Source organism: Sus scrofa, chromosome 4 (assembly GCF_054392235.1).
Source record: "Sus scrofa isolate SSC_HxYL_T2T_F1_AM1 chromosome 4, Sscrofa_HxYL_maternal_Yorkshire_Landrace_v2.0, whole genome shotgun sequence".
In the NCBI taxonomy this organism is placed as follows: domain Eukaryota; kingdom Metazoa; phylum Chordata; class Mammalia; order Artiodactyla; family Suidae; genus Sus; species Sus scrofa.
In genome coordinates, this window is record NC_139386.1 from 18,567,228 (window position 1) to 18,592,017 (window position 24,790).

Below are 24,790 nucleotides of genomic sequence, written 5' to 3' on the forward strand. Positions count from 1 at the left end.
ACCCCTAGTCTGGGAATTTCCATACGCCTCGAGTGAGGCCCTAAAAAGTGAAAAAAGAAAAAGAAAGAAGGTAGAGACAAAAAAGAAAAAAAAAATCATGAAAACTGTTGGTTAATGACTAGAGTTTGGAAAAACTACCATGCAGGCATCAAGTGCCCGTGGATATCACAGTAGGAAGAAATGAGGGGAAATCCCTGAGCAGGGCCTATCACAGCTAAAAGGCTTACTTGGGCTGAGACGCCGTTATTCAGGTCAGCTCAGTGCAGCAACAAACATTTGTCATAGGATCAGAGACACTGACTAAATAGTAAAAATAAATAAATAAATAAAGGGCTATGATCCAGTGTCAGAATGAGTTATGTGGACCAGCGATTTCCGAAGTGGGATGGGCATTAGAATCGCCAGAAGTTGCAAAGAATAGAAATGTGTAGTGTCAGTCCCTAGATATTATGATTCAGTAGCTTTGGGATTCAAGAATCTGTACTTTTGGAGTTCCCATTTTGGTTCAGCGGGTTAAGAACCCGACATAGTATCTGTGAGAATCCAGGTTCAATCCCTGGCCTCACTCAATGGATTAAGGATCCTGTGGTGCTGTGAGGAGTGGTGCAGGTTGCGGACAAGACCCGGATCCCATGTATCTGTGGCTGGGGTGTAGGTTGGCAGCTGCAGCTCCGATTTGACCTTTAGCTTGGGAATTTTCGTGCGCCGAAGATGCTGCCCTAAGAAGGCAAAAAAAAAGAATCTGTATTTTTAAGAAGTGCCCCAGTGACTCTAAGGCAGAGAATCCAAGGCAGCTGGTCTTTGGAAATCATGGGTAGAAAACACTATGATTGTGGTCATGGTAATTAACTCTTTTTGCTACTGTTCTCGAAGGATCACACACACACCACTTCCCAGGGCCCTTGCCGTAAATGCAGGTTCACAGTGCCACTCCCAGCACCTTTTGAATAACTGGATCGTAGAAGGGCAGACATCTGAATTTGTCACTAGCAGCCCAGCTAATTCAGAAGCAGGTGAGCTGCACACCAAATGTTGAGAAACACTGATTTTTGGGAATTTCCTATTTGCCAGGTACTGTATTCTGTACTGTAACCCATGTATACACATTATCTGATTCCATCCTTCTAATAATCACATAGGAGAGGGCCTTTAATTACCCCCATTTTACAGATGCGGAAACTGAAGCATGGAGAAGATAACTGGGTCAAGATCATACTGTAAATAGCTGAGCTGACGCTGAGACGAGATCTGTCTGACAACAAGATTTATGATCTTAATACTAGATTGCCTCCTTGCTTCCAGGAGGTCAGAGAAAATAAATGAATCTTCCCAGTTGGGGCAGGTTTTATGAAGGCATTTAAACAAAAGGAGGATAAGTGGACTTTGGAATTTTCACTTGGTTCTTGGACACATAAAGTTTGAGACATCTCTGAAAGGAATCCTTTTTAGTTAGTTATAAAACTTTTGAGAGATCCAACTGAAAGCAAGTGTATTGATCTCGTTTTCATATAGTAAATAGTACTATGATGTCTGATGTTAATGAATGGCTGTTAGAACAAGCGTGACTTTAGAAAATGCTGATGTGTTGTTGGGGCCAACAATCTACATTTTTTTTTTGCATTTGATAATCTTTTTTAAATTGAAATATAGTTGATGTACACTAGTATGTTATTTCAAGTGTGAAAAGTGGATACAAAAACAAGTAAACTTGTAGTGCAAGTGATACGAGTGAAGGGAGAGCAAAAGACGGAAGTTTGTGATGTTTCTTGGAAAACTGAGGTTAGGAGAAAATGTTGGGACCTTGGCTTCAAGATTTATCAACTTAAGGAGTTCCTGTTCCACTCAGCGGAAACGAACCCAACTAGTATCCATGAGGATGCGGGTTCGATCCCTGGCCCCATTCGGTAGGTTAAAGGATCCCGTATTGCCCTGAGCTACAGCATAGATGGCAGATGCAGCTCAGACCTGGTGTTGCTGTGGCTGTGGTGTAGGCTGGCAGCTGTAGCTCCAGTTCGACCCATAGCCTGGGAACTTCCATACGCTGTGGGTGTGGCTCTAAAAAAGAACAACAACAACAAAGACTTAGGTACTCAAAGTTCTTGAGACGCAGTGCCCACAATGACAAAGGTCTTTATAATAACCCTCTAACATGCTACTCAGTCCTAGTATGTTAATAATTTGTCATTTGCATATAGCATGAAATGATCACAATGAATCTAGTAACCACCTGTCACCATACAAAGTTATGACAATATTATTGACCATCTTCCTTGTGCTCTATATTCCATCGTCATGACTTATTCCTTCAAAGAACTTTTGGTTTCCTCCTTCAAGGGATAAATAGAATCAGGAAAGAGATAAGGTAGCCCACGGATACAGCGAAAGCAAAACAAAGGACACCAAAGCCTAGACTATTTTTTAAAATAACTTGCTCCTTTGGATTTAATGATAATGTTGCCAACTGTCTTTCAAAAGATAACTTTAAAAAAATCCGAATTTCTGCTGCCTATTAGCATCCCTTTAAAGGGCATATTTCCTGGGCATTAGAGAAGTAAAGGCTGTAAGTCAAAGATAACTTGTTTACCAACAGGGACTGTAATTGAAATGGCCCTTTGGAGTTAATGAAAGTGTAAAATAGCTTTTCCCCAGCAGACGGAGAGGAGTCTAATTTAATTATCTGTGAACGTCACAAATTAGAAGCGGCCTTTCATCCATTTCTAGAAGCTGAGTGTGGAGGACTCACACCTAGTGAAGGGAACAAGGAATTGGAGCCACGGGTGTGTGAAAATGGAAGAGCACAGTGAGCACAGGCTGCTGGGTTCCAAGGGCAGCAATGTTTTGGTACCACTTATGGTGTGCATTGGGGCCTAAGACACCTAGTATGACCTCAGTCCTTCAGCGTTCAGCCAGAATCTACTGAGCACGCCCTGTATCCCAGGCATTATGCAGGTACCATGATACCTAGAAACAATATGGAACCATGAGTACATGAAGGACACGCCTCCCACAACAAGAGGGGAATTTCCAGAGGTTGACTTTTCCAAAGTTAGAAGGAATAAGTAAGGGGACAAGACTGAGTAGCATGTTAGAGGGTTATTATAAAGACCTTTGTCATTGTGGGCACTGCGTCTCAAGGACTTTGAGTACCTAAGTCTTTGTTGTTGTTGTTCTTTTTTAGAGCCACACCCACAGCGTATGGAAGTTCCCAGGCTACGGGTGGAACTGGACTACAGCTGCCAGCCTACACCACAGCCACAGCAACACCAGGTCTGAGCTGCATCTGCCATCTATGCTGTAGCTCAGGGCAATACGGGATCCTTTAACCTACCGAATGGGGCCAGGGATCGAACCCGCATCCTCATGGATACTAGTTGGGTTCGTTTCCGCTGAGTGGAACAGGAACTCCTTAAGTTGATAAATCTTGAAGCCAAGGTCCCAACATTTTCTCCTAACCTCAGTTTTCCAAGAAACATCACAAACTTCCGTCTTTTGCTCTCCCTTCACTCGTATCACTTGCACTACAAGTTTACTTGTTTTTGTATCCACTTTTCAAATGGAGACCACGATCGTATTCCTTCTAGAGAGCCACTCTCTGTGCCTAGGAGCGACATAAGACTTTCATGCACCCTTGCATGCACACACACACACACACACACACACACACACACACACGTTTTGAGGATGGAAGTTGCTCTTAGCCGATCTCTCGTGATAGCCAATACCCACTCTCATACTTAAGCCTTCAGCTAATTCAGGTCACACTTCAGCAGAATTTTGGGGCCTTGGAGGAGCACTGAGGACTTGTCGAAACCGTCTTTGTTAGACCTGTGCATGTGTTTGTGGTGATTGTGTTTGTGTGTGTTGTGTATTTCTCAATAGGTAGGTGCTCCCAGTTTAAGAGCAAACTGGCAGTCTGCAGGCCGTGTCTTGGTTAGAGGCGTATTTTCCTTGGTCTCCGAATTGTTTACTTTTACTTTTATTTTATTTTATTTTATTTTTTGGCCGTGCCCTTGGCACGCGCAAGTTCCCAGGCCAGGGATCAATCCTGCACCACAGCAGTGACCCAAGCCACTGCAGTGACAATACCCCATCTTTTTTTTTTTTTGTCTTTTTGCTATTTCTTGGGCCGCTCCCGCGGCACATGGAGGTTCCCAGGCTAGGGGTCGAATTGGAGCTGTAGCTGCCAGCCTATGCCAGAGCCACAGCAACTTGGGATCCGAGCCGCATCTGCAACCTACACCACAGCTCACGGCAACGCCGGATCGTTAACCCACTGAGCAAGGGCAGGGACCGAACCCGCAAACTCATGGTTCCTAGTAGGATTCGTTAACCACTGAGCCACAACAGGAACTCCCAATACCCCATCTTTAACCTGCTAAGCTACCAGGAAACTCTTCTTTTAATTTTTTACTACATAGTTTTTAAAAATTTATATAGAAGAAAAATAATAATGAACCTCCAGGTGCTCATAACCCAGTTTTAATAATTGTCCATATTTTGGCCACCTTGTTTCCTCCATACCCATTTTGCAAGGAGAGGGCTGGAGAGAACATGCTGGAGATTTTTGAAAAAATGCCAACCTTTCTAACACTTCACTCCATACGTTATTTTCCTAACTTGAATGAGTTGCCATCTGAGGTAGGAAGAATAATGGTCCCCCAAAGATGTCCACAGCCTAATTCTCAGAGCCTGTGCAGATGCTGCCTTAGATGGAAAAGAAGCTTTGCAGATGAATTAATGATCTTGAGATGGTTGAGATTGCCCTGGGTTATCCAGGCGACCCCAGTTGTCTTACATGGGTCCTTGTAAGAGGGAAGCAGGAGGGTTAGAATCAAGAGGAAAGATGAGCAGAGTTCCCATCGTGGCTCACTGGGAACAAATCTAACTAGTATCTGTGAGGATGCAGGTTCGATCTCTGGCCTAACTCAGTGGGTTAAGGATCTGGCATTGCCATGAGCTGTGGTATAGGTCACAGATGCAGCTCAGATCTCGTGTTGCTGTGGCTGTGGTGCAGGCCGGCAGCTGTAATTCCGATGCGACCCCTAGCCTGGGAACCTCCACATGCAGTGGTTACGATCCTAAAAAAAAGACACCCCCCCCCCAAAAAAAAGAGGAGAGATGAGGTAACAGAAACAGGAGCAATGTGATGTGGGTCCTGAGCCAAAGAATGTAGGCAGCAGCATCTAGAAGCTAGAAAAGCAAGGAAATGGACTTTCCCCTTAAGCTTCCAGAAGGAAGCAGCCTGGCCAGCACCAGCACCAGTTAGGACTTCTGACTTCCTGAACTGTAAGGTGATACATATCACTATGTTTGTTGTCGTTTCTTAGAACAAGAGTAGGAAACTAACACACAAACTTTTAAAAAGAGGGAGAATTCACATGCAAAGACAGAATTATGGCTTCTTTTGAAAAGTCAGAAGTTGGACAATGCTGTGCCCACAGTCTTTCCTGGTAATGATAAGCCAATGCTGAAAAGAAGCCACCTTATAAGTGGGATGTGGTTAATTTCTTCTTTCCTTTTCTTTTTAAAAAAATTTTTATTATAGTTGATTTACAATGTTCTGTCAATTTTTTGCTGTACAGCAAAGTGACACAATGATACATAAATATACATTCTTTTTCTCAAAATAGCCTCCATCATGTTCCATCACAAGTGATGGGATATAGTTCCCTGTACTATCCAACAGGATCTCATTGCTTATCCATTCTAAATGCAATAGTTTGCATCTACCAACCCCAAGCTCCTAGTCCTTCCCACTCACTCCCCTCCCCTTGGCAACTACAAGTCTGTTCTCTGTGTCCATGAGTTTGTTTCTGTTCTGTAGATAGGTTCATTTGTGCCATATTTTAGATTCCGCATATAAGTGATGTCATATGGTAGTTTGTTTTTTCTTAGATCTGGTCCTCTGTGGTCCCTAAATTTGTGACTCTTTGTTTATCAGTAATGTAGTCACTATAACATTGCTGAGAGGGTGTGTTTTGAATATAGTATTTTTTTAGGCCATGAGCTGGAAGGGTCAGAAGCCACTTAACTTTCTAGTGGTTCTAATATCTAGAAAAATTGGGTAGCTACAAATATCTAAATGCTATTTCATAGCCTACTGTACTCATCTGTTATATGTCCCTAAACATATGATATGTATTTGATTTAAAATTACACAGTACGTTAAATTGGACTTAACTATCTTAGAATTTGCAAACATTTGTATTGGGGTGAATAGCACCCATGAAAAAATGGCTTTACTAAAATAACACAAATAAGCAAATTAAACTTATAACGGAATATTTCATGGCCTTTAGAAAATAAACTATGTTTCATTTACTAGCCCCTTAACTGTGCAGTGGAGAGTAAACATAACAGACTAATTTTGTCTCAGCTACTTGTTATAAATAGAAATATCCCTTTAGTGGAACAACTTATTATGGGTTATGAGTCATTTACACCTAAGTCTTGAATTCCTTTAATCAAATGTGAGACTTGGAGAGTCAAGAGCTTTGATTATTAGGAAGGGAGTTTAGGAACTTGGTTTAAACTGGTGTCTGCCTTGAGTGAAGCCTCATGTGCCAGGAGGTGGGATCAAGAGGGGCAAAGGGACGGCCCCAGAGAAAGAGCCCGCTGCACTGTTACACAGAACCACCACGGGACCCCATGCTCTGCCGCCAGCTTGTGGTGTCACAGCCCAGTTCCCTTGCGCCTTCCCTTTCGGCTCTCACATCATTTTCCCACGTCACCCCCTTTTTCTTATGGGAAGCAGCTTTGTAACGTGAAAATATCACAACTTTGAACACAGGAACCCCGGTAGAACCTTGGCTTGTATTCTCTGAACTACAGTTTCTTCTTCTAGAAAATGGGGACAATAATAAATGGCCCAAAGTGTTGAAAGGATTAAGGGAGGTGAAACAGCCCTGTGCTTGTATTATTTCCTCGGGCTGCCACTAACAAACTGCTACAAACTAGGAGGATTAAACACCGGAAATGGATGGTCTCACAGTTCCGGATGCTAGAAACCCAAGATTCTGGTGCTGATAGGGTTGGTTCCTTCGTAGGGCTAAGAGGGAGTGTGGGTTCCTTGTTTCTCTCCTAGCTTCTAATGGGTTTCTGGCAACCTAAGTTGTTCTGTGGCTCGTAGAGGCATCACCCTGACTTCTGCCTTCATGTTCGTGTGATATGCTTCTCGTGTGTTTGTTGGTGTTCAAATTTCCCCTTTTATAACACACCAGTCGTGTGAAATTGGGGGCCATTGTAGTCCAGTATGAATTAATTCCATCTGCAATGACCGTATTTGCAAAAATGTTCATGTTTTGTGGTATATGGAGTTAAGACTTGACATATGAGTTGAGAGGAGGGAGCACCCCACTGTAACCCCTAACATGCTCATCATAGCGTAGGCTCTTAAGATGTGTCTACTCTCTCAGCCATGTCCTTCCTTGATACAGAGAATTTTTTTTCCTGTCATGTGGATTTTAAACCATCAGATGTAAATGACTCCAAATCTAATATCACTTCACACCCTTCAGAATGACTATCATCAAAAATACAACAAATAAAAAGTGTTGTCAAGGATGTGGAGAAAAGCGAACTCTTGTGCACTGTTTGTGGGAATGTAAATTGGTGCCACTTCTATGGAAAACAAGATGGAGATTCCTCAGAAACTAAAAATAGAACTACCATATGATCTCAGATTCCACTTCTGGGTCTTTACCCGAAGAAAACAAAAATACTAATTCAAAAAGATACATCATCCCAATGTTCATAGCAACATTACTGTCCATAGCCAAGATATGGAAACAACATAAGCGTCCATCAGTGGATGAATGGATAAAGAAGATGTGGTGTGTATATACAATGGCTTATAGCTATAAAAAGAAATGAAATCTTGCCATTTGCAACAATATGGCAGGAACTAAAGGACATTATGCTAAGTGAAATAAGAGGACAAAAACTATATGATTTACATGTGGAATCTTAGAAAGAAAGAAAGAAAAATAGATGCATAGATACAAAGAACAAACAGGTGGTTGCTAAAAGAGGGGCAGGGGAAGATGAAGAACTGGGCAAACTAGGTAAAGGGGATTAAGAGTTATAAAATAAATAAGTCACAGGAATATAATATACAGCATAAGGAATATAGTCAATAATACTGTAATAATTTTATATGGTGACAGAGGGTGACTAGACTTACCATGGTGACCATTTTGTAATACATTTAAATGTTAAATCACTCTTTGGTACACCTGAAACTCACATAATATTGTACATCAACCACGCTTCAGGAAAAACCAAATTTAATATGTCATGTTCTCTTTAAACCTTTCTCTCCTAACTACTGCTTCTAACTTACCATTATTTATAAGAGACTCAAAGATATAGCAAACCCCAAATAATTCTGACCTTATTCAGTTATAATATTGTATCATTCAGGCAGGGCACAGAGTTGAAATTTACTTTCGGACTTTTCTTAGAAAAGGTTGAGCTGAGCAAACAAGTAAACAAGATGAAAATGGGATGTTTACAGGTTTAAAAGAATGAATGACTCTGAAGCCCTCTCAGGAATTCACTTTCAGACAAACAGCAGGGCTTCCTTCCCAACAGCTGGTGTTTGGAAGGGTCCAAAGGAAATGGCCATGTCGTGGGGGAAAACCCAGGATCTTCCCAGTTGAGCCAAGGCACCGAGGGGGCTACAAATAAATCTTCTGACTCTAAATGGAATGGTTGGTGAATAGTCTTCTAGGAGTTGAGGCTCATTAATGAGAGATGGGGCTGACAGAGTGGGCAGGTCTAGATCAAGCAGTATGAATGAAGGAGGTGAAGCAGGCTAATGGGCATGGAACCAGGGTTTTGCTGGAGGAAAGGAGAGAAGAAGCTGTCTAGTAGTTAAACCTAACGTGGGCAGGGAAATAAGCAGGCAGTTTCTCAAAGTGGACATGGCAAAGGAGACATATAGCAGAATCCAGTTTGAAGCTCAAGTTTATGGCCAGGATTTCTCCCAGAGTGCTGAGTGGTGGGGGGTTCACGGTAGGATTTGGATGATATTGCTACTCATCTCTTCTCCTTTCTGGGGTCCCCAACAGAAAGCAGCAGAGGATGATGTGCTAACAGGAAACAAGAGGAAACCTATTTATGAATAGCTAAGCAAGTGCCCAGTAGACCCTAATGCCAAACTCTGATGAATGTTGGATTATATGGAACAAGGCTGAAGTGCTGCACCTTGCCTGCTTCCTGTGGCCCCTCTTGAAGCAGGGATGCTTGGATATGGAAACAAGTCCATGATGTGGACCAAAACGGCCAGTCTACCTGTAGGATCAGCCCAGCATATATTTTCTCACCAGGCAGACCCAGGGGTTGGGAGTGATTGGGTAGTGACCGCAGACACCCACTTCTGACAAACATGACAATGACTGCTATTTAGAGTCCTAATGACAGTTGCTAGATCTGGACAATTAGAGTCATGGCACTTCTTTCCTTAGAGGAGGGAGTTAATTAGATTGAGGTGGAGAAAAGGGCAGAAGGAGAGGAGTGGAGCTCTTCATCTCTCATAGTAGGTGTTCCAGTGGCTGTTATTCTGCTTTTCAAAAGGTGGAGGCAGGTGTAGGGTGAAAAGTCATCCCAAAGTTAACAAGGCACAGGCTCGGGTGGAGAGATCTCATTCTTTCAAGTCGTTAGGCTAAGGTTGATTATGTTTAGCCTGAACTCAACAGTAAAACAGAAATACACAGTAATCCAAGTAGAATCCAACCATATTTTTATTTTTTATTTTATTTTTTTGGCTGCACCTGTGGCATGCGGAAGTTCCCAGGCCAGGGACCAAACCTGCACCACAGTAGTGACAATGTTGGGTCCTTAACCAGGGAACTCTGCAACAATCTTATTTAAGCATGAAGAGACTGTGGGATCACTTCCTGGAAGGTAGTTTAGAATGATGTCATTTTGCAGAGCTGTCTCATGAGGAATAAGCACATGAGGCAAGATAATGGAAGGGCCACAGTCACGTGATTGAAATGCTCTGCTCTCATCGCAGCCATGTGATGAGGACTAGACCTTCACCTGGCTTCCACCTCCTCGTTACGTGATGCTGTATGATGAGAGGAGGTTTAAAACCCTGGCTGTGCACTTACCTCCCAGGATATATGTAATCTGCCCTAAGGTTGGCCTCATTATGAAATCCTGGGAACCAAGTCATTCCTTTTAATAGCTCCATCAAAGGCCTCCGTCAGAGTACATTAGCATCTGACCTTCTGCATACTCAGTAAAAGAACTTTTAAGAAATCTTCTCCAGGTTCGTAAGTATTCAAAGGGAAAAAAAGAAAACTGGAAAACTGACTGAAAGTGTGATGGGTTCAGACCATTTTCTTATGATTAATTTCTTATCTCAGCCCTGTCTCCCCAAGTTCATGTTCACTCGGGACTTCAGAGTGTGACCTGATTTGGAAACAGAGTCTTTGCAGATGTAATTAGTTGAGGTCATATTAGAATAGGGTGAGCTTGGAGTTCCAGCTGTGGCTCAGCGGGTTAAGGACCTGACCTTATCTCTAAGGATGCAGGTTCAATCCCTAGCCTCACTCAGTTCAATCCCTAGCCTAAGGATCCAGCATGGCCACAAGTTATTGCGTAGGTTGAAGATGGATCTCAGATTCGATGGTACTGTGGCTGTGGCATAGGCCTCAGCTGCAGCTCCAAATCGACCCCTGGCCCAGGAACTTCCATATGCCTTGGGTACAGCTGTAAAAAGAAAAAAAAAAGAAGAGGGTTAGATCTAGATCCAATGGCAGATGTCCTTGTAAGAAGGGCCTAAGACACAGAAATAAGTCCATGTGACAGCAGAAGCAGAGATTAGGATTGTGCAGCATGAAGCCACAGAACGCCAGGGAATACTGGTCAGTCGTTTTACCAGAAGCTAGTAGGAGGCAAGGAAGGATTCTTCTCTGGAGCCTCTAGAGGAACCATGGTCCTGCCAACATCTAAGGGCTCTAAACACCAAGGTCTTACCTCACTAACTTGCCTGTGGACTCCAGTGAGCATCCCAACTGTGAACTTGGAATCTGGGGCTTTATTACATGTGGCTTATAGAAGTCCAGAGCCGGGTTCAGAATTTGGCAGGTGGGAGCAAGCTTGAAATCGGGGACCATTGCTGTTGGTTGTTGTGAGGGTTGACATATAAAAATGATGCTCTCCTTAAGTGTCCCATCATCGGCCCCTACTCTTCACTCCATGTTTTCACTCAGCCTTCTCTGACATTTTTCATCATTGTCTTGACATCCATCAAACGGAACGGATCACTCAGCTGCCTCCCCGCAGTAAGCCACCCTTGAATTCAACGTGTGGTCCAGGTGCCAGACAATTTGGGAATTGTGTGAGAGGAGAGGAATGAGTCCTGGGAAGCCGGGTTCCCACAGAGCCCTGTCCTGAACCTCCTGTTTCTAGCCTTCCTTCCCTTTCTGCTCTCCCTTCTCTTTCTTTCCATGCTCCTCTGCCTTGTGGTGTGGATGCCCCTGCTGGCTTCTGGCTGCTAGGTCTTGAGGTGGCTCTGGAGCAGGCTGAGTGGGACTTGCGTAGGGGTTCCCTGTCCTCCCCGTGGTCGCATTTAAACATCTTCCTCTTCTCTTGATGAAGTGGAGATGGTCTTATTTGCCTCTCTGAAAGGTGGGGCAGAGGTTAGTTATCGAGTGTTTGTAAAGCATTTGGAAGTTGACAATTGCTCATTATTTTACTCTGGTATCTTGTCCTGTGTTCTAAATACCTAGCAACGAAAGGTGAAAAGGCTTAAATCAAAAAGTTGTCAAAAAAAGAAAAAAAAAGTTGTCGAGATAACCACAATCTCCAAAACAAAGGTTGTGACGGGGACATTCTTCCTTTCTGAACTTTGACTCTACTGTCAGTCACTCCATCTATTCTAGACCTTCCTTCCTGAGCAGGATGGCTGGAAGAAAAAGTGTACTTAAGGTTTGCAATGGGGGTAGTTAAACTACCAATATCTGCCACAAGAGAAGTGCTTTGTGTACATTGTCTCATTTAATCATATAATATGCAGAGGAGGCCATGATTAGCATGTTAACACCTCCATGAATAAGTGCTTATAGCAGTTCTCAGCTGAGAACTGGTAAAGCCAGATTTTGAAGACATCGTTTGGCTCCAAAGACTGGCCTCTTTCTGCCACCCTGGGCTCAGGTGGAAGGTGGGAAATAAATATGCTGGGAAGAGGGAGTTGGTATGAACAGAGAAGAGACTCAGGCGTTGTTTTTTTGCCCTGTGAACAAAGTCCACTGAACAGAGGGATAAAGCAAGAGTCTAGAAATAAAGCAGTCACAGCCTAATTAGCAGGGAATTGTAAACTGAAAAAAAAAAAATCTGATTTTGAATTTGGAAAAGTTGTTAGTGATACTTTAGTCTTATCCCATCCTTCGGTAAATTAGGACATTAGAGCTAGTTCACTCAGAGTTTTTCTTTCTTTCTTCCTTCCTTCCTTCCTTCCTTTCTTCCTTTCTTCCTTCCTTTCTTTCTTCCTTTCTTTCTTTCTTTCTTTCTTCCTTCCTTCCTTCCTTCCTTCCTTTCTTTCTTTTTCTTTCTTCCTTTCTTTCTTCCTTCCTTTCTTCCTTCCTTCCTTCCTTCCTTCCTTCCTTCCTTTCTTTCTTTCTTTCTTTCTTTCTTTCTTCCTTTCTTCCTTTCTTCCTTTCTTCCTTTCTTTCTTTATCTTTTTAGGGCTGCACCCACAGCATATGGAAGTTCCCAGACTAGGGGTCGAATTGGAGCTACAGCCGCCGGCTTACACCACAGCCACAGCAACACCAGATCCGAGCTGCGTCTGCAACCTGCACCACAGCTCATGGTAACACCAGATCCTTAACCCACTGAGTGAAAGCAGGGATCAAACCCACATTGCCATGGATCCTAGTCTAGTTCATTAACTGCTGAGCCATGAAGGGAACTCCCTTTATAGAGCTATGATTGACATACAGCTCTGTATAAGGTTAAGGCATACAGCACAGTGAATTGACTTATATACATTACAGACTGATTACCACAAAAAGTTTAGTGAACATCCACTATTTCATAAAGATACAAAATAAGAGAAAAGGAAAAAAATTTTTTCTTTGTGATGAGAATTCTTAGGATTTACTCTCTTAGTAACTTTCGTATCTAGCATATAGCAGTGTTCATTATAATAATCATATTGTGTACCACTAGTATTTATCTTATAACTGGAAATTTGTACTTGTGACCATCTTCCTCCAATGCCCCCTCCCCCACTCCACCCCAGTAACCACAAATCTGATCTCTTTTTCTATGAATTTGTTTGTCTGTTTGTTCATTTGATATATAAATGACCTACAACACTATGTTAGTTCCCAAGTGCCAAACCTAGTGATTCAATAGTTCTCTATGTTACACAATGATCACCACAAGAGTAACCAATATTTTTAAGGCTTGCCTGCTTACTGTGGGCAAGACACTTTTACAAAAATTTTGTGTAAATTCATTTAATCCTTACACTTCTGAGAGGCAGCAGTATCGTTCTTTTCTTTGCAAACACCTTCAAAAAGGATCCTGAAAGTTTTCCTTAAAACCATCTCTCTGAAAGTCATCAACAGATTCTAGGTATATTAGAAGAAATGAGGTCAGTAGTTTTCAATGTTTGTTAGAAACTCCACGCAGAGGTGTGCACTGTGGGAGGATAAAGGCATAAAGTCTGGGCGCCCAACCAGGCTGCAACCCTATACAAACCCTCTTTCAATCGTTTCACATTTTTTTTTATGACCAGGTGACTTTTGAGACCTGTCTCAAATTGAGGATTCAATGACCGCATCCCTCAATTCTTTTTTAAATTGAGATGTAATAGACATGTGACGTCGTGTAATTTTAAGGTGTGCCGTGTGTTGTTTTTAGACATTCATATCTACTTCCCTCCATTTGTACCAATGACTTCTCTCCTCTCTCTCATAAATTCTTCTTGCCATTTTGTCAACCTCTTCTCTCATGCTCTGCAGTGATGACTATGGGATAGAGCATTCAGCTCACCGTAATTGAATAACTTCAGAATTGAATGTCTATTTCCCTGTTTCTTTCCTCTTAGCTTCTTCATTCAAAAACTGATCAGTTCTTGGGACGCAGACCTCTATAGCATCTGTCGATGGTGGGAATCTGGGATGGAGATGGACATTGTCACAAATGTTTCAGGAGTCACATTTCAATAAAATGCAGATGCATCCCCCAAACCGTAGCATTAACCTTGGAGAATGTTTGGGTGCCAAGAAATTTGGATTTGTGACAGAAGTTGTCACTGAACAACAACGTAAATGCTTGAGTCTGAAGAATTTTTTGGCCTCCTCGTGGCATAAGAAGTTCCCAGGTCAGGGATCAGGATCCTTTAACCCACTGAACCGGGCCAGAGGGATTGAGCCTGCATCCTGGTGCTGCAGAGATGCAAGAACTCAGAAAATGTTCTTGAACAGCTTTACAGTGTGAAGCTCATATGACCCAAAGTATGGTTTTAAAAAAACCTGTTCTTTCGGGAGTTACCTGGTAGCCTAGCATTTTATGACTCAGCCTTGTCACTGCTGTGGCTCTGGTCACTGCTGTGGCTCAGGTTTGATCCCTGGCTCAGGAACTTCTGCATGCCTCAGACATGGCCAAATAATAATAACAATGATAATGATAATAATAATAAAATAAACGAAAGACCTTATAATGGAAAAAATAAAAATCATTATTTAAAAAACACAAAAAACTTTGTTCTTCAACATGAATTTTTTTTTCCTTGGAAAGTTGGTTGTTCTCATGGGCAGACTTCTACCTTTGAGCACCTACACAATATTAAAATCAACAGTCTGCGCACAGGAATGGTGGAAATTGCCCACTCTGAGTATTCTCACAACAGAATGAACATATCCACGCAGGGCTCTTTAATAAACCACAAAATATTTTAGGGCTTTGGAATTATTCATATCTGTCGATACCACTTGACATGTGGGTGAGTTTATGATCCCACCAATAGAAAGCATTTTACTGTTGGTATTCACTGTTGAAGTTTATTTTGCAAACTTAATACTGTTTTTGAAGGATGGTGCTTAGTTGTGTTCACATTTAAATGACTGGTTCCAGTCAAAGTTAATGGATCAGATCTGACTAGGTGAGTAAGACAGGCACTTTGGGAAGATCATTTCTAGCTTTCCAGTCCTATTTAATGAGCTGGAAAAGCAATTTACTAGGTTTAATGTAGAGGCTGGAAAAAATGTATTCGAGACCCTCCCCCCATCAACACTTTACACTTGAGCCCATAGCTTATTCACCTTGTAGGGTCTGGTCCATCGACTTCTCTAACAGTTCATTTTGACCTCTTGAAAATGCTGTTGTTCCATTGAAAAAAGTAATAAGCTAAAACTGAAAATTTTTTTTGTATGTGTAAAATGCGTAAAGGGAGAAATAAGCCGGGCAGTCATTCACATTCTAGTATAAATAACTTTACAGGGGATTTCTTCATTCTAAATAGGAAATGTTCATTTGTAATTATTGGAAAAGGGGCATTGAGAAATAAAGGTGATCATTGTGCAGTGGATTCTTCCCGGGAGGAGAATGAATTGATGTTGTCAGCACCAAAGATACTCTTGGCTCCCCTTACAAGTTTTCCCAAGGAAAGTCAGTAATTTGTCATAGTATTACCATTTCCAAAGAGTACCATTTCTTGGTATGTTTCAAAATCAGTGAGTCTGCCATAATTTTGCCACCCTAATTTTACCTTCCCACCTTCCAGGCACAGTGCTCAGCATACAACATGCACTTTACACTTAATCTCTTCTCCAGCCCAATAAGGTACATGCTACTAAGCAAGTTTGAAACGGTGCTTATTCTGCCCTGGGCTATGCATTTTAGATATTTTTAACACAACAACTCTCTGATATAGGTACTATTATTTCCCCCATTTTATAGATATAGAAACTGAGATACAAAGAGATTGACTGACTTACCCAAGGTCCCATAGCTAGCAAATTGTAGAGCTATGTTCAGGCATTTGAGCTCCAGAGCCAGCAACCACTGTTGTATATGATGTTATTATTATCAGTGAGGAAATAGAAGCTCAGAGAATAATAACTTGCCCAGAGTCACAAAGGCAGTAAATAGAGCAGGGACTAAGATTCGGGCGGCCTATAAGCTACATAACCTACAAAGCTCAAACCTCATATTATCCCTTTGATCATTCATTTCTAAAGCCACATACACTTGCTTCAACCTCAATACAGATTTCACTGTGGCCCTTAAGAAAAATTAATGATAAAAATAGAAAGGGAAGAAGTTAACTTTATCATTTATTTAGCTTACTAAATACTAGTAATACTAGTAAAGTATGTAGTAATACTGGCTTACTAAATACTTATTTAGTGCTGTTTACATAATTCTGAATAGATTTGGGATAGTGGTTTATTATGAGAGGGTTGAACCTTTTCTGGATTAATTGCCAGTGTCAAAGACAGTCATAGCTTCATTTAGAGAAGTGTTTCCTATCTTTTTTTTTTTTTTTTTTTTTTTTTTTTTTTTTTTTTTTGGCTTTTTAGGGCCGCACTTGTGGCATATGGAGGTTCCCCGGCCTACACCACAGCCATAGCAACTCGGGATCCAAGCCATGTCTGCAAGCTACACCACAACTCACAGAGCGCCAGATCCTTAACCCACTGAGCGAGGCCAGGGATCAAACCCCCAACCTCATGGTTCCTAGTCAGATTTGTTTCCACTGTAAAATGATGGGAACTCCTTTGTTTCCTTTCTTTAATGAGCATCTTCACCTGCAGATCTTGCTAAAATGTGGGTTCTGATTTAGTAGGTCCAGAATGGGTCTGAGATTCTGCATTTCTAACAAGTGTCCAGGTGACCCTGATGCTACTGGAACATGATCTGTGCTTGGAGTAGGAAGGCTAGAGCATTGAGTTTTTCCAAACTGATAAAAAAGATTTATCCCAGGACCCAGAGTTCAAATTGGAAAGAGGGCGTTTTCATTGATGGAAGAACACTAAGGGAGTTGGGATGGATCAACACTGGGCAGAGGGGTAAATGGCTCATAAGACCTGAGCTACACAAAATCTCAGGATTGGAAGGGACTTTATAGGTCCTCTGGTCCCAAATTCCAGCTGGCATTTGAATTCTTTTGTATCCCTGCCAGATCTTCTCAGCCTTTGAGTCCAAGAAGTATTTGCAATGAGTGGAACTAAACATTCAATAGAACAAGAGAATTTCAAGACAGTGCCGGAATCATAGGAACAGTCTAAGAGCGAAAGACGGGGGAAGGAGCTGTGATGTCTCATGCTTGTGCAGACAGACATTTCCCTCCAAAGTACATTTGTAGAACCTTTGGATATTTACTCAAAAGCTTTTGGGAGTTCCCGTTGTGGTTCAGTTGGTTAAGGATCCGGCACTGCCGCAAGCTGCAGTGTAGGTCACAGATACAGCTCAGATCTGGTGTACGCAGCTCAGATCTGGTGTTGCCGTGGCTGTGGCTGTGGCCGTGGCTGGCAGCTGCAGCTCTGATTTTCCACCCCTCGCCCAGGAACTTCCATATGCCACAGGTGCAGCAGTAAAAAGGAAAAAAAAAAACAAGCTTTCAGACCTTTCCATTTCATAATAAAAACAAGACACTCAACTAGAGATCCAGCTGGGAGTTCATATTCCCCTTTGCATCTGCGTCTCACTCTGAAATAGAGATTTCAGTGTTGACTGGCAAGTAGGATTTGGTGACGGGTGTTTGGCTGCTGGGCTACTTCTTGGCTGCACTGACTATATGTACCAGGGCCCATGAGAAAATTTATTTTCAAGGATCAAGAATCATGCAACCAGGAACGGTTTCTTCTCATTTTGATTTTACAACTTGAAGCAAAGATCACTTGCATTGTTGGGTCTTCTGATTTGGGGGGGGGGGGTGCCAGCTTCTCCTTCCCGGTTACTCTTTTCTCAGATTGTTGTCTGATGGTCTATTTCAGGTGCCTGGGGATGGTGAGAAACAGTGGAAGCCTGCCCTGGTTGTACTGACTGAGAAGGACCTTCTAATTTATGACAGCATGCCACGGAGGAAGGAAGCCTGGTCCAGCCCAGTCCACACGTACCCTCTTCTTGCCACCAGGTAGCCATAGTCTTATGTTTGGGTATGATGTGGTTGCCATTTGCAATTATTCTAATCAATTACAATTATTTCAACACGTAATATTTCTGCGTCCTGTTGCAATAGGAGCTGAGAGTTCCTCCAGAATATAGTCACACATGTTTTATCCATGTGGATTAACTATCATTTACAACCAGAGATGGGGCAACACAGAGCCAGAGAGCAAACTGCTTCTCCATCAGGATGGAACAGTGACATCTGTGACATGGTCCCTATGTAGTCACCTTCCTGGGTCTTCACCCCATTCTGTTTGAGATAACTATACACGTGTGTTTACCATCTCGAAGTTCCCGTAGATTCAAGCAAGCGTCTTCTCTTGGTGGCACAGAAAATGTCATAGGGAAATGTCCCATTGTACTGTGAAAAGTTCACTGAGCAGGAGACCCTGTACCAAGTTCTTCTGCAGTTGTGTGATGCTTCCTGTGGAAGTAGAGCTGCCAGGGTCTGTCTGTTTCTTAGGACCTTCAACGCATAGTTATTGCTCGTGTCACGTTACCCTACTGCATCATAGGCTTACCCCCTTCTTTAAAGGGTTATATCCTGAGCATGAAAGCACATCACACCAGAGTCTTGACTTCAGACCTGGCTTCTGCTGCCAGCTCTTTCTGTATGTGCCTTATGATCACGGGTGTAGTTTTCATTATTCCTATTACCTCTGTTTCCTGCCTAGAAGCTATGTGTGCTAATGTAATATTTGTGGCCTCCCTGGCGCAGTGCCTGGTGATCTCAGACCCTTATGTGTCTGATGAGTGAATTATCAAACGATGTGGGGCAGACTCTGGAAGGAGTTTGGTCCAATGGACAGAGCATAGTGAACTGAGGTTTGGGGTACCTGTTCTGAGCAAGAGATAATCAGAAATGAGATGGGTTCTCCATTCTGAAGGGACTGAGGTGCCAAATGGGAAGGCTCCGGTGCAGGAAAGAGATTGAGACCATGCAGGAGAGCAAAGATATCACAAAATCAAAATGGCACTAGTAAATAGAGCCGAAACTTCCTAAAATCATTCATTCTTCCAGGTGGTTGGTTATGGAGAACAGCAAGGGTAACCTGATGGCCATTACTGGCCCCAGAGGTGAGCAGAGGAAGCCTTCAGGCCCTAGGAACCAGGCCTAGATCACCTAGATACTAATAAAGTAAATAAAGTGAAATAAAATAGTTATTTAATTTTTGAATCTCCTAAAACTCAAAAATTTTGGCAGGTCCTATTAAAAGACTATTGATGTTTACAAGAAAACCTTAATAAGCAGCATCCAAGCCTACAAAGATTCAGGCTATGTCTTGGGGTTCATTCAAATTCAGCACAATTCCCATCACTTTCTGCAGTTAATACCCACATCCTCATCCATGGCACCGATGTCCAGATTCTGAGACATTCCTGTAATTGAAACCAAAGAAAGATTAGACCACAATCACTGTCTCCCAGTTACTAAGAAGATAAATTGGACTCATGCCTCCTGGAATGGTTTTCAGGAACAAAAGCTCAAAGAAGGTAGTTTCAAGGTGTAAATCTCAGGCAACTTTGGTAATAAAACTTCCCCTAATACGTAGCTTTCCCCTCACAGTTTCTGAGCAGTCTAATAAAGATTGCTTTCTCATTCTTGTATGTATACATTTATTCATTCAGGATTTTAAATGTTTAGTTTCTCCATCACACTAGCCACATTTCAAGGACCCCGTAGCTTCAGCAACTTCAGACAACACAGATGTAGAATATTTCCATCATTATAGAAAGTCCTGTTGGACAGCACTTCCCTGCAGCATACCTGACTCCCTTATGCTCCAGCTCGAGCAGGTGACTGGACTTGCACCCTCCCCCAGCAGTCCATCAAAAGCTTAGGCTGCCTGGCAGGATGTCGTCATCCTACAGGCTCTTCAGGCTGTCTGCGCAAGCAGGGCCCCAGTGGCCCAGGGCACTCACTGAAAAAAGGAATGGATGTGAACCCACAAAAAAGCAAAGCCCCCAGAAGGAGGCATGGGGCACAGCCACAGTAAATGGTATCTGAGTAGGTTTGGGCGGGGCACCAAAAGCACCTGTCACAGTCTCTGGGGCCACGGGGATGTCAGGGCTGGGTTGTGAGCAAAACACACGAATAGCCTAAAACCATAAGCTTGCATCCAATATGGAAACAGGGAAATAGAGACCCTCTTTAGTGCAAACTGCATTCATTTAGAACAGAAGATGCAGCATTTACAAAATCACTGTACCCTCTAAACATAAGGGAGATGTAGCAGGGTACTTGACCTCCCATCCTGCTACCCCTCTCTCAAATTACTGACCCCTGAACTGCAAAGTAAAAATTTATGATATGTGTATATTAGTACTATGAACAATGATAAAATTAGGCCAATAATCACCACCCGCCCTTCAGCTGGAAGCCTGTGAGGCGGAGTTAAGATGTTAAGGCAGCACTGGCTGTTTCTTCTTTACTGCACCTGCTTGAGCGGTAGAGGGCTGTCTGCCCTTGAGCCAGAGTCTGGCAATGGAGGAGCTGGAGTTTCCATCCTAGTTTTGCTTCCTCAGTGCCTAACCTCAAGCTTATCACTCCACATCCCTCTTTCCGAGTCCTCATCTGTTAATGCACTTAGATGCTACCCTCTGTAAAGCCCAAAGGGAAAGGCACTTTGGGGAGATTTTTTTCCTTTTTTTGGCCACCCCGCACTTATGGAGTTCCTGGGCTAGGGATCAGATCCAAGCTGCAGTCATGACCTAAGCTGCACCTGTGGCAATGCCGGATCCTTAACCCACTGTGCTGGGCTAGGGATCGAACCCGTGTCCCAGCACTGCCAAGAGGCTGTTGATCCCATTGCACCACAGTGCGAACTCCAGGAGATGGGTTTTTAACGGACCTTTGGGCTTGTTCATCAGCCACACATTGGTCACGATCAACTTTCCTCCGTGACCCTGTGGATGGGTCTAGAAGACTTTTGGAAAGCAAACAGCTAGGAAGACGCCCCTCCCTTTCCCTGGATCACCATGCTGGGGAGATGTACCCCCTTTGTAGCTCCAGGCTGGGGAGCAGAGCTCACCCCAGCTGAGGACTGAAACCATCTGTCCTCGCAGATAAAGCTAGTTCTCTGAGGTGGGAGGCTCAGTTGAGGCTGTTGGAGAAAAACCACTCTCAGGAGTGGAAGAAGTCAAAGAGCAACTGGATCCTTCCACTGCAGAAGTTACCCCAGTACTGGATTTCCCATCATGGCTCAGTGATTAGAGAACTCGAGTCACATCCATGAGCACATGGATTCAATCTCTGGCCTTGCTCAGTGGGTTAAGGATCGGTGTTGCTGTGAGCTGTGGTGTAGGTCGCAGGTGTGGCTCGAATCACGTGTTGCTGTGGCTCTGGCATAGGCCGGCAGCTACAGTTCTGACTGGACCCCAAGCCTGGGAACTTCCATGTGCCGCGGGTGTGGCCCTAAAAAAAAAGTTACCCAAGTATTTCTGTTGGCTGCTTCCCCAGCTACGTATTGAAGTCCATCAAGTGACTCTTTCATTTACGTCCCGTGTGTTCCATGCAGTCATTTGTGGTGTTGGGCCTTTTACATAGGAGCATTCAGGCACATAGCCTGTCTACTAGCATTATTTGTCTTTGAGTGCATTTCTCTAAAGGGGACTCATGTCTTTTTAAAATTTCTTTTGAAAACCTTTTAATTGAGGTATAATTTATAAGCAGTACCGTACACCAGTCTTACATGTAAAGTTCACTTAATTGTTATCTATGGATACAGAGCCACATCTCCTGAAAGTTTATTATAGGATAGGGTGTCTGCTAATTAATCATCCTGGGTAATATTATTGGGAAGGTCGTGCTAGTACCATTTGCAAATAGCCAGACCTAGCTGGTAATAAATCAGTGGCTGACCTTTGTGGAGGGAGCATAGATCAAGGCCAAGTGCTTTACATGCATTTTATCTGAGTTTGCAAAACTTGCCCAATTTAAGAATCACCTGGCTGTTTATTAAAGATTCCTGTCCTGCGGATCCTGCCCTGGAGATTCTAGTTCAGCAGTCCAGGCTTAGGAGTCAGGGGGTCTATGTTTTTAACAAGCATCAAGCAGACTGGAGTCCTCAGGGTACCGCATTTAACCCTCGCACGCCTACGAGGTTTAGGTTTTATTTTTATTTACAGAGAAGTAATCTGAGGAACCAAGAGGATAAGTAACTTACCCCCAGTCACACAGCTGCTAAGAAATGCACCTGAGACTCTGATTCTGAGTTCACCTTCCTCACACACCTTCTCTGTGGCCTCCGGGAGCATATTTCTTTTTTCTTTCTTTCCTTTTCTTTTTTTTCTTTTTATGGCCGCATCTGCGGCATATGGAAGTTCCTGGGCCAGGGGGACTGCAGCTGCCAGCCTACGCCACAGCCAGGGCAATGCCAGATCTGAGCCACATCTGCGACCTGTGCTGCAGCTTGTGGTATCATCAGATCCTCTACCCACTGAACGAGGCCAGAGATCCTCATCCTCACAGAGACAATGTCAGGTCCTTAACCCCCTGAGCCACCACAGGAACTCCTAGGGGATTTTCTTATTTCCTGGACTTTTAGTGGCTCTTTGCATTTGCTGAGTGGATCATACAAACCTTTCCTTCACTCGTCTGGCAGCTTAATCATGCACAGGTGGCCACTCAGCTCACACAACAGAGTTCAGACAGAGCTGGGGATGTTCTCAGCAACCTGGAGTAACTACCCAGGACTGAGACCAGGGGTTCTCAAAGTGCAGTTCTCAAAGTGAGTGGCACCTGGGAACTCAGTGCACAAGCAGATTTCCCATCCCACTTCAGACCAATGAGCCAGACACTCACCAGCTATGGCCCAGCCCACCTGTGAGTGAACAGGCCTTCCAGGGGTTTCTGATACATGCAGTTGAGAACCACTGGTTCAGAAGACTGGGCTCTGCTGCTTTGCATACTCCCAGGGTTCACGGTAGGAAGGAAATGCCTTAGCAAGGACTGGGTTCTTTCTCCTCTGTGGCTCTTCGGAAGCACTGTTTGCCTCAAGTTGTGATGACTGCTGATGAATTAGCTCAAAGGCTGTACTGGATCCAGGTGTTCACAGCATCAGCAGCAGCTCCTGGAACATGCAGTGTGGCTGCCTTGCTTTTTCATCATCTTACAGGCATTTTCCATTGGTACTTTGCCCTCAACCTCAGCTTCCTTTGAATGACTGCCTAGTGTCCCAAGGCATGGATCCTCCAGTTTACAGAATGTCACTGCAAAGTGATGACCTAAGTACAGACGTATTTAGCTTGATGCCTGGCACACAGCAGGACTGGGCAGCTGCCAGTCCCCTTCCCTTTGCCTTAGCAGTGCTGCAAGCATTGTTTAGAAGGTCAGGGATGGTCTTTTCCCTTGAACATGAAGAACTGGCTGGGACTGTAGCCAGTAGGAAACAGGTTTCTTTTTATTTTTTTGCTTTTTAGGGCTGCATCTGCAGCACATAGTTCCCAGGCTGGGGTCAAATCACAACTACAGCTGCCAACCTATGCCACAGCCATAGCAATGCCAGATATAAGCCACGTCTGCATCGTACACCACAGCTCATGGCAACACTGGATCCTTAATCCACTGATCGATGCCAGCGATCGAACTTGAATCCTCATGGATATTAGTTGGGTTTGTTTCCTCTGAGTCACAAGGGGAACTCCAGAAACCGTTTTCTTCTAAAATCACGATAAGTCAGCTCAGGCAGTTCACAGTTGATTTGTTGATGTGTTTAGTTCTTTTTTTTTTTTCCCCCTTAAAGGCATAGGCACAACTAATTTATGTGAAGATGTGCCTGGAAGATGACATATGATTGTGTTTCATAGCAGTGGCACCAAAAATGCTCACAACATGTTCTTGGTATTAACTGCTGTGCAGAGAAGTTTACGGCCAGTCACTTCTCCCACTGGAAACCTTCAGTGGTGCCTCTGTGGATGGATGACACACTTCATAGCACTGTGCTCAGGAAGTTTGCAAACATGTTGTAATTTTAGCTGTTCTCATCCCTCAGCTTTTTATGAATTCCTGGGAAAACATTTTTTGCTTAGCCAAAGCTTATTTGATGTTGCAGAACATTAAAAAGAAAGAAAAGAGAAAAGAAAGGTATTCTTGCTCATAATACAAAGTAAGTTTTGTTTTTGTTTTTTGTCACTATCATCATAATTGGCAAGTGAGATAGATCCTCAGAGAACAAGGAATTAAAGTTGCAATATTTCTGGAATTCTCGAAGAGGTTTAACCCAGAAACTCTGCCCACCCAGTCCCTGTGGTTGGTGAAAGGTTTAGAAGCACAGAGCTTGTAAAGAGAAATAATGCTGCTCTGAGCCCATCTGGAGTAGCTGAAAAAAAGAGGACCCAATGAATATGCACTTCTCGCCTTTGATATCACTTGGGAGCCAGAGACACAGCATTTTTACTAAACGTGGTGGGGAGTCTTTGGTGCCTAAGGATCTAACCTGTTTCTAAGTGCTAAAAGTAGCTGCTGCCTTTGGCCAGCCTCAGACATTTTCAGAATGCTTTCCACTGGGAAAGTCTAGCCAATTGCATTTGTCAAACATTAAATTATAATGAGCCTATGGTCATGACACTAGCCCAGGAGGCCCCCACCCTCTTAGAGGATGTGGGCCCCTTCCAGGGACATTCCCTAGGGGAGTGCAGAAGGACTGACATGCCC

General features: G+C 43.3%; 2 protein-coding genes across 2 annotated transcripts in view; one reads left to right on the forward strand and one right to left on the reverse strand.

The window, feature by feature from the left end:
* SNTB1 (syntrophin beta 1) overlaps positions 1–24,790 on the forward strand; it is a 235,816-nt gene that overhangs the window by 192,877 nt on the left and 18,149 nt on the right. The window contains exon 5 of the mRNA XM_021088981.2: positions 17,961–18,100. Within this exon, the coding sequence (XP_020944640.2) occupies positions 17,961–18,100 (140 nt within the window). The remainder of the gene's footprint in view (positions 1–17,960; positions 18,101–24,790) is intronic.
* Positions 23,748–24,790, reverse strand: part of MTBP (MDM2 binding protein) — a 103,837-nt gene continuing 102,794 nt past the window's right edge. The window contains exon 23 of the transcript XR_014843438.1: positions 23,748–24,045. The gene's annotated coding sequence lies outside the window, so the exon portion shown is untranslated. The remainder of the gene's footprint in view (positions 24,046–24,790) is intronic.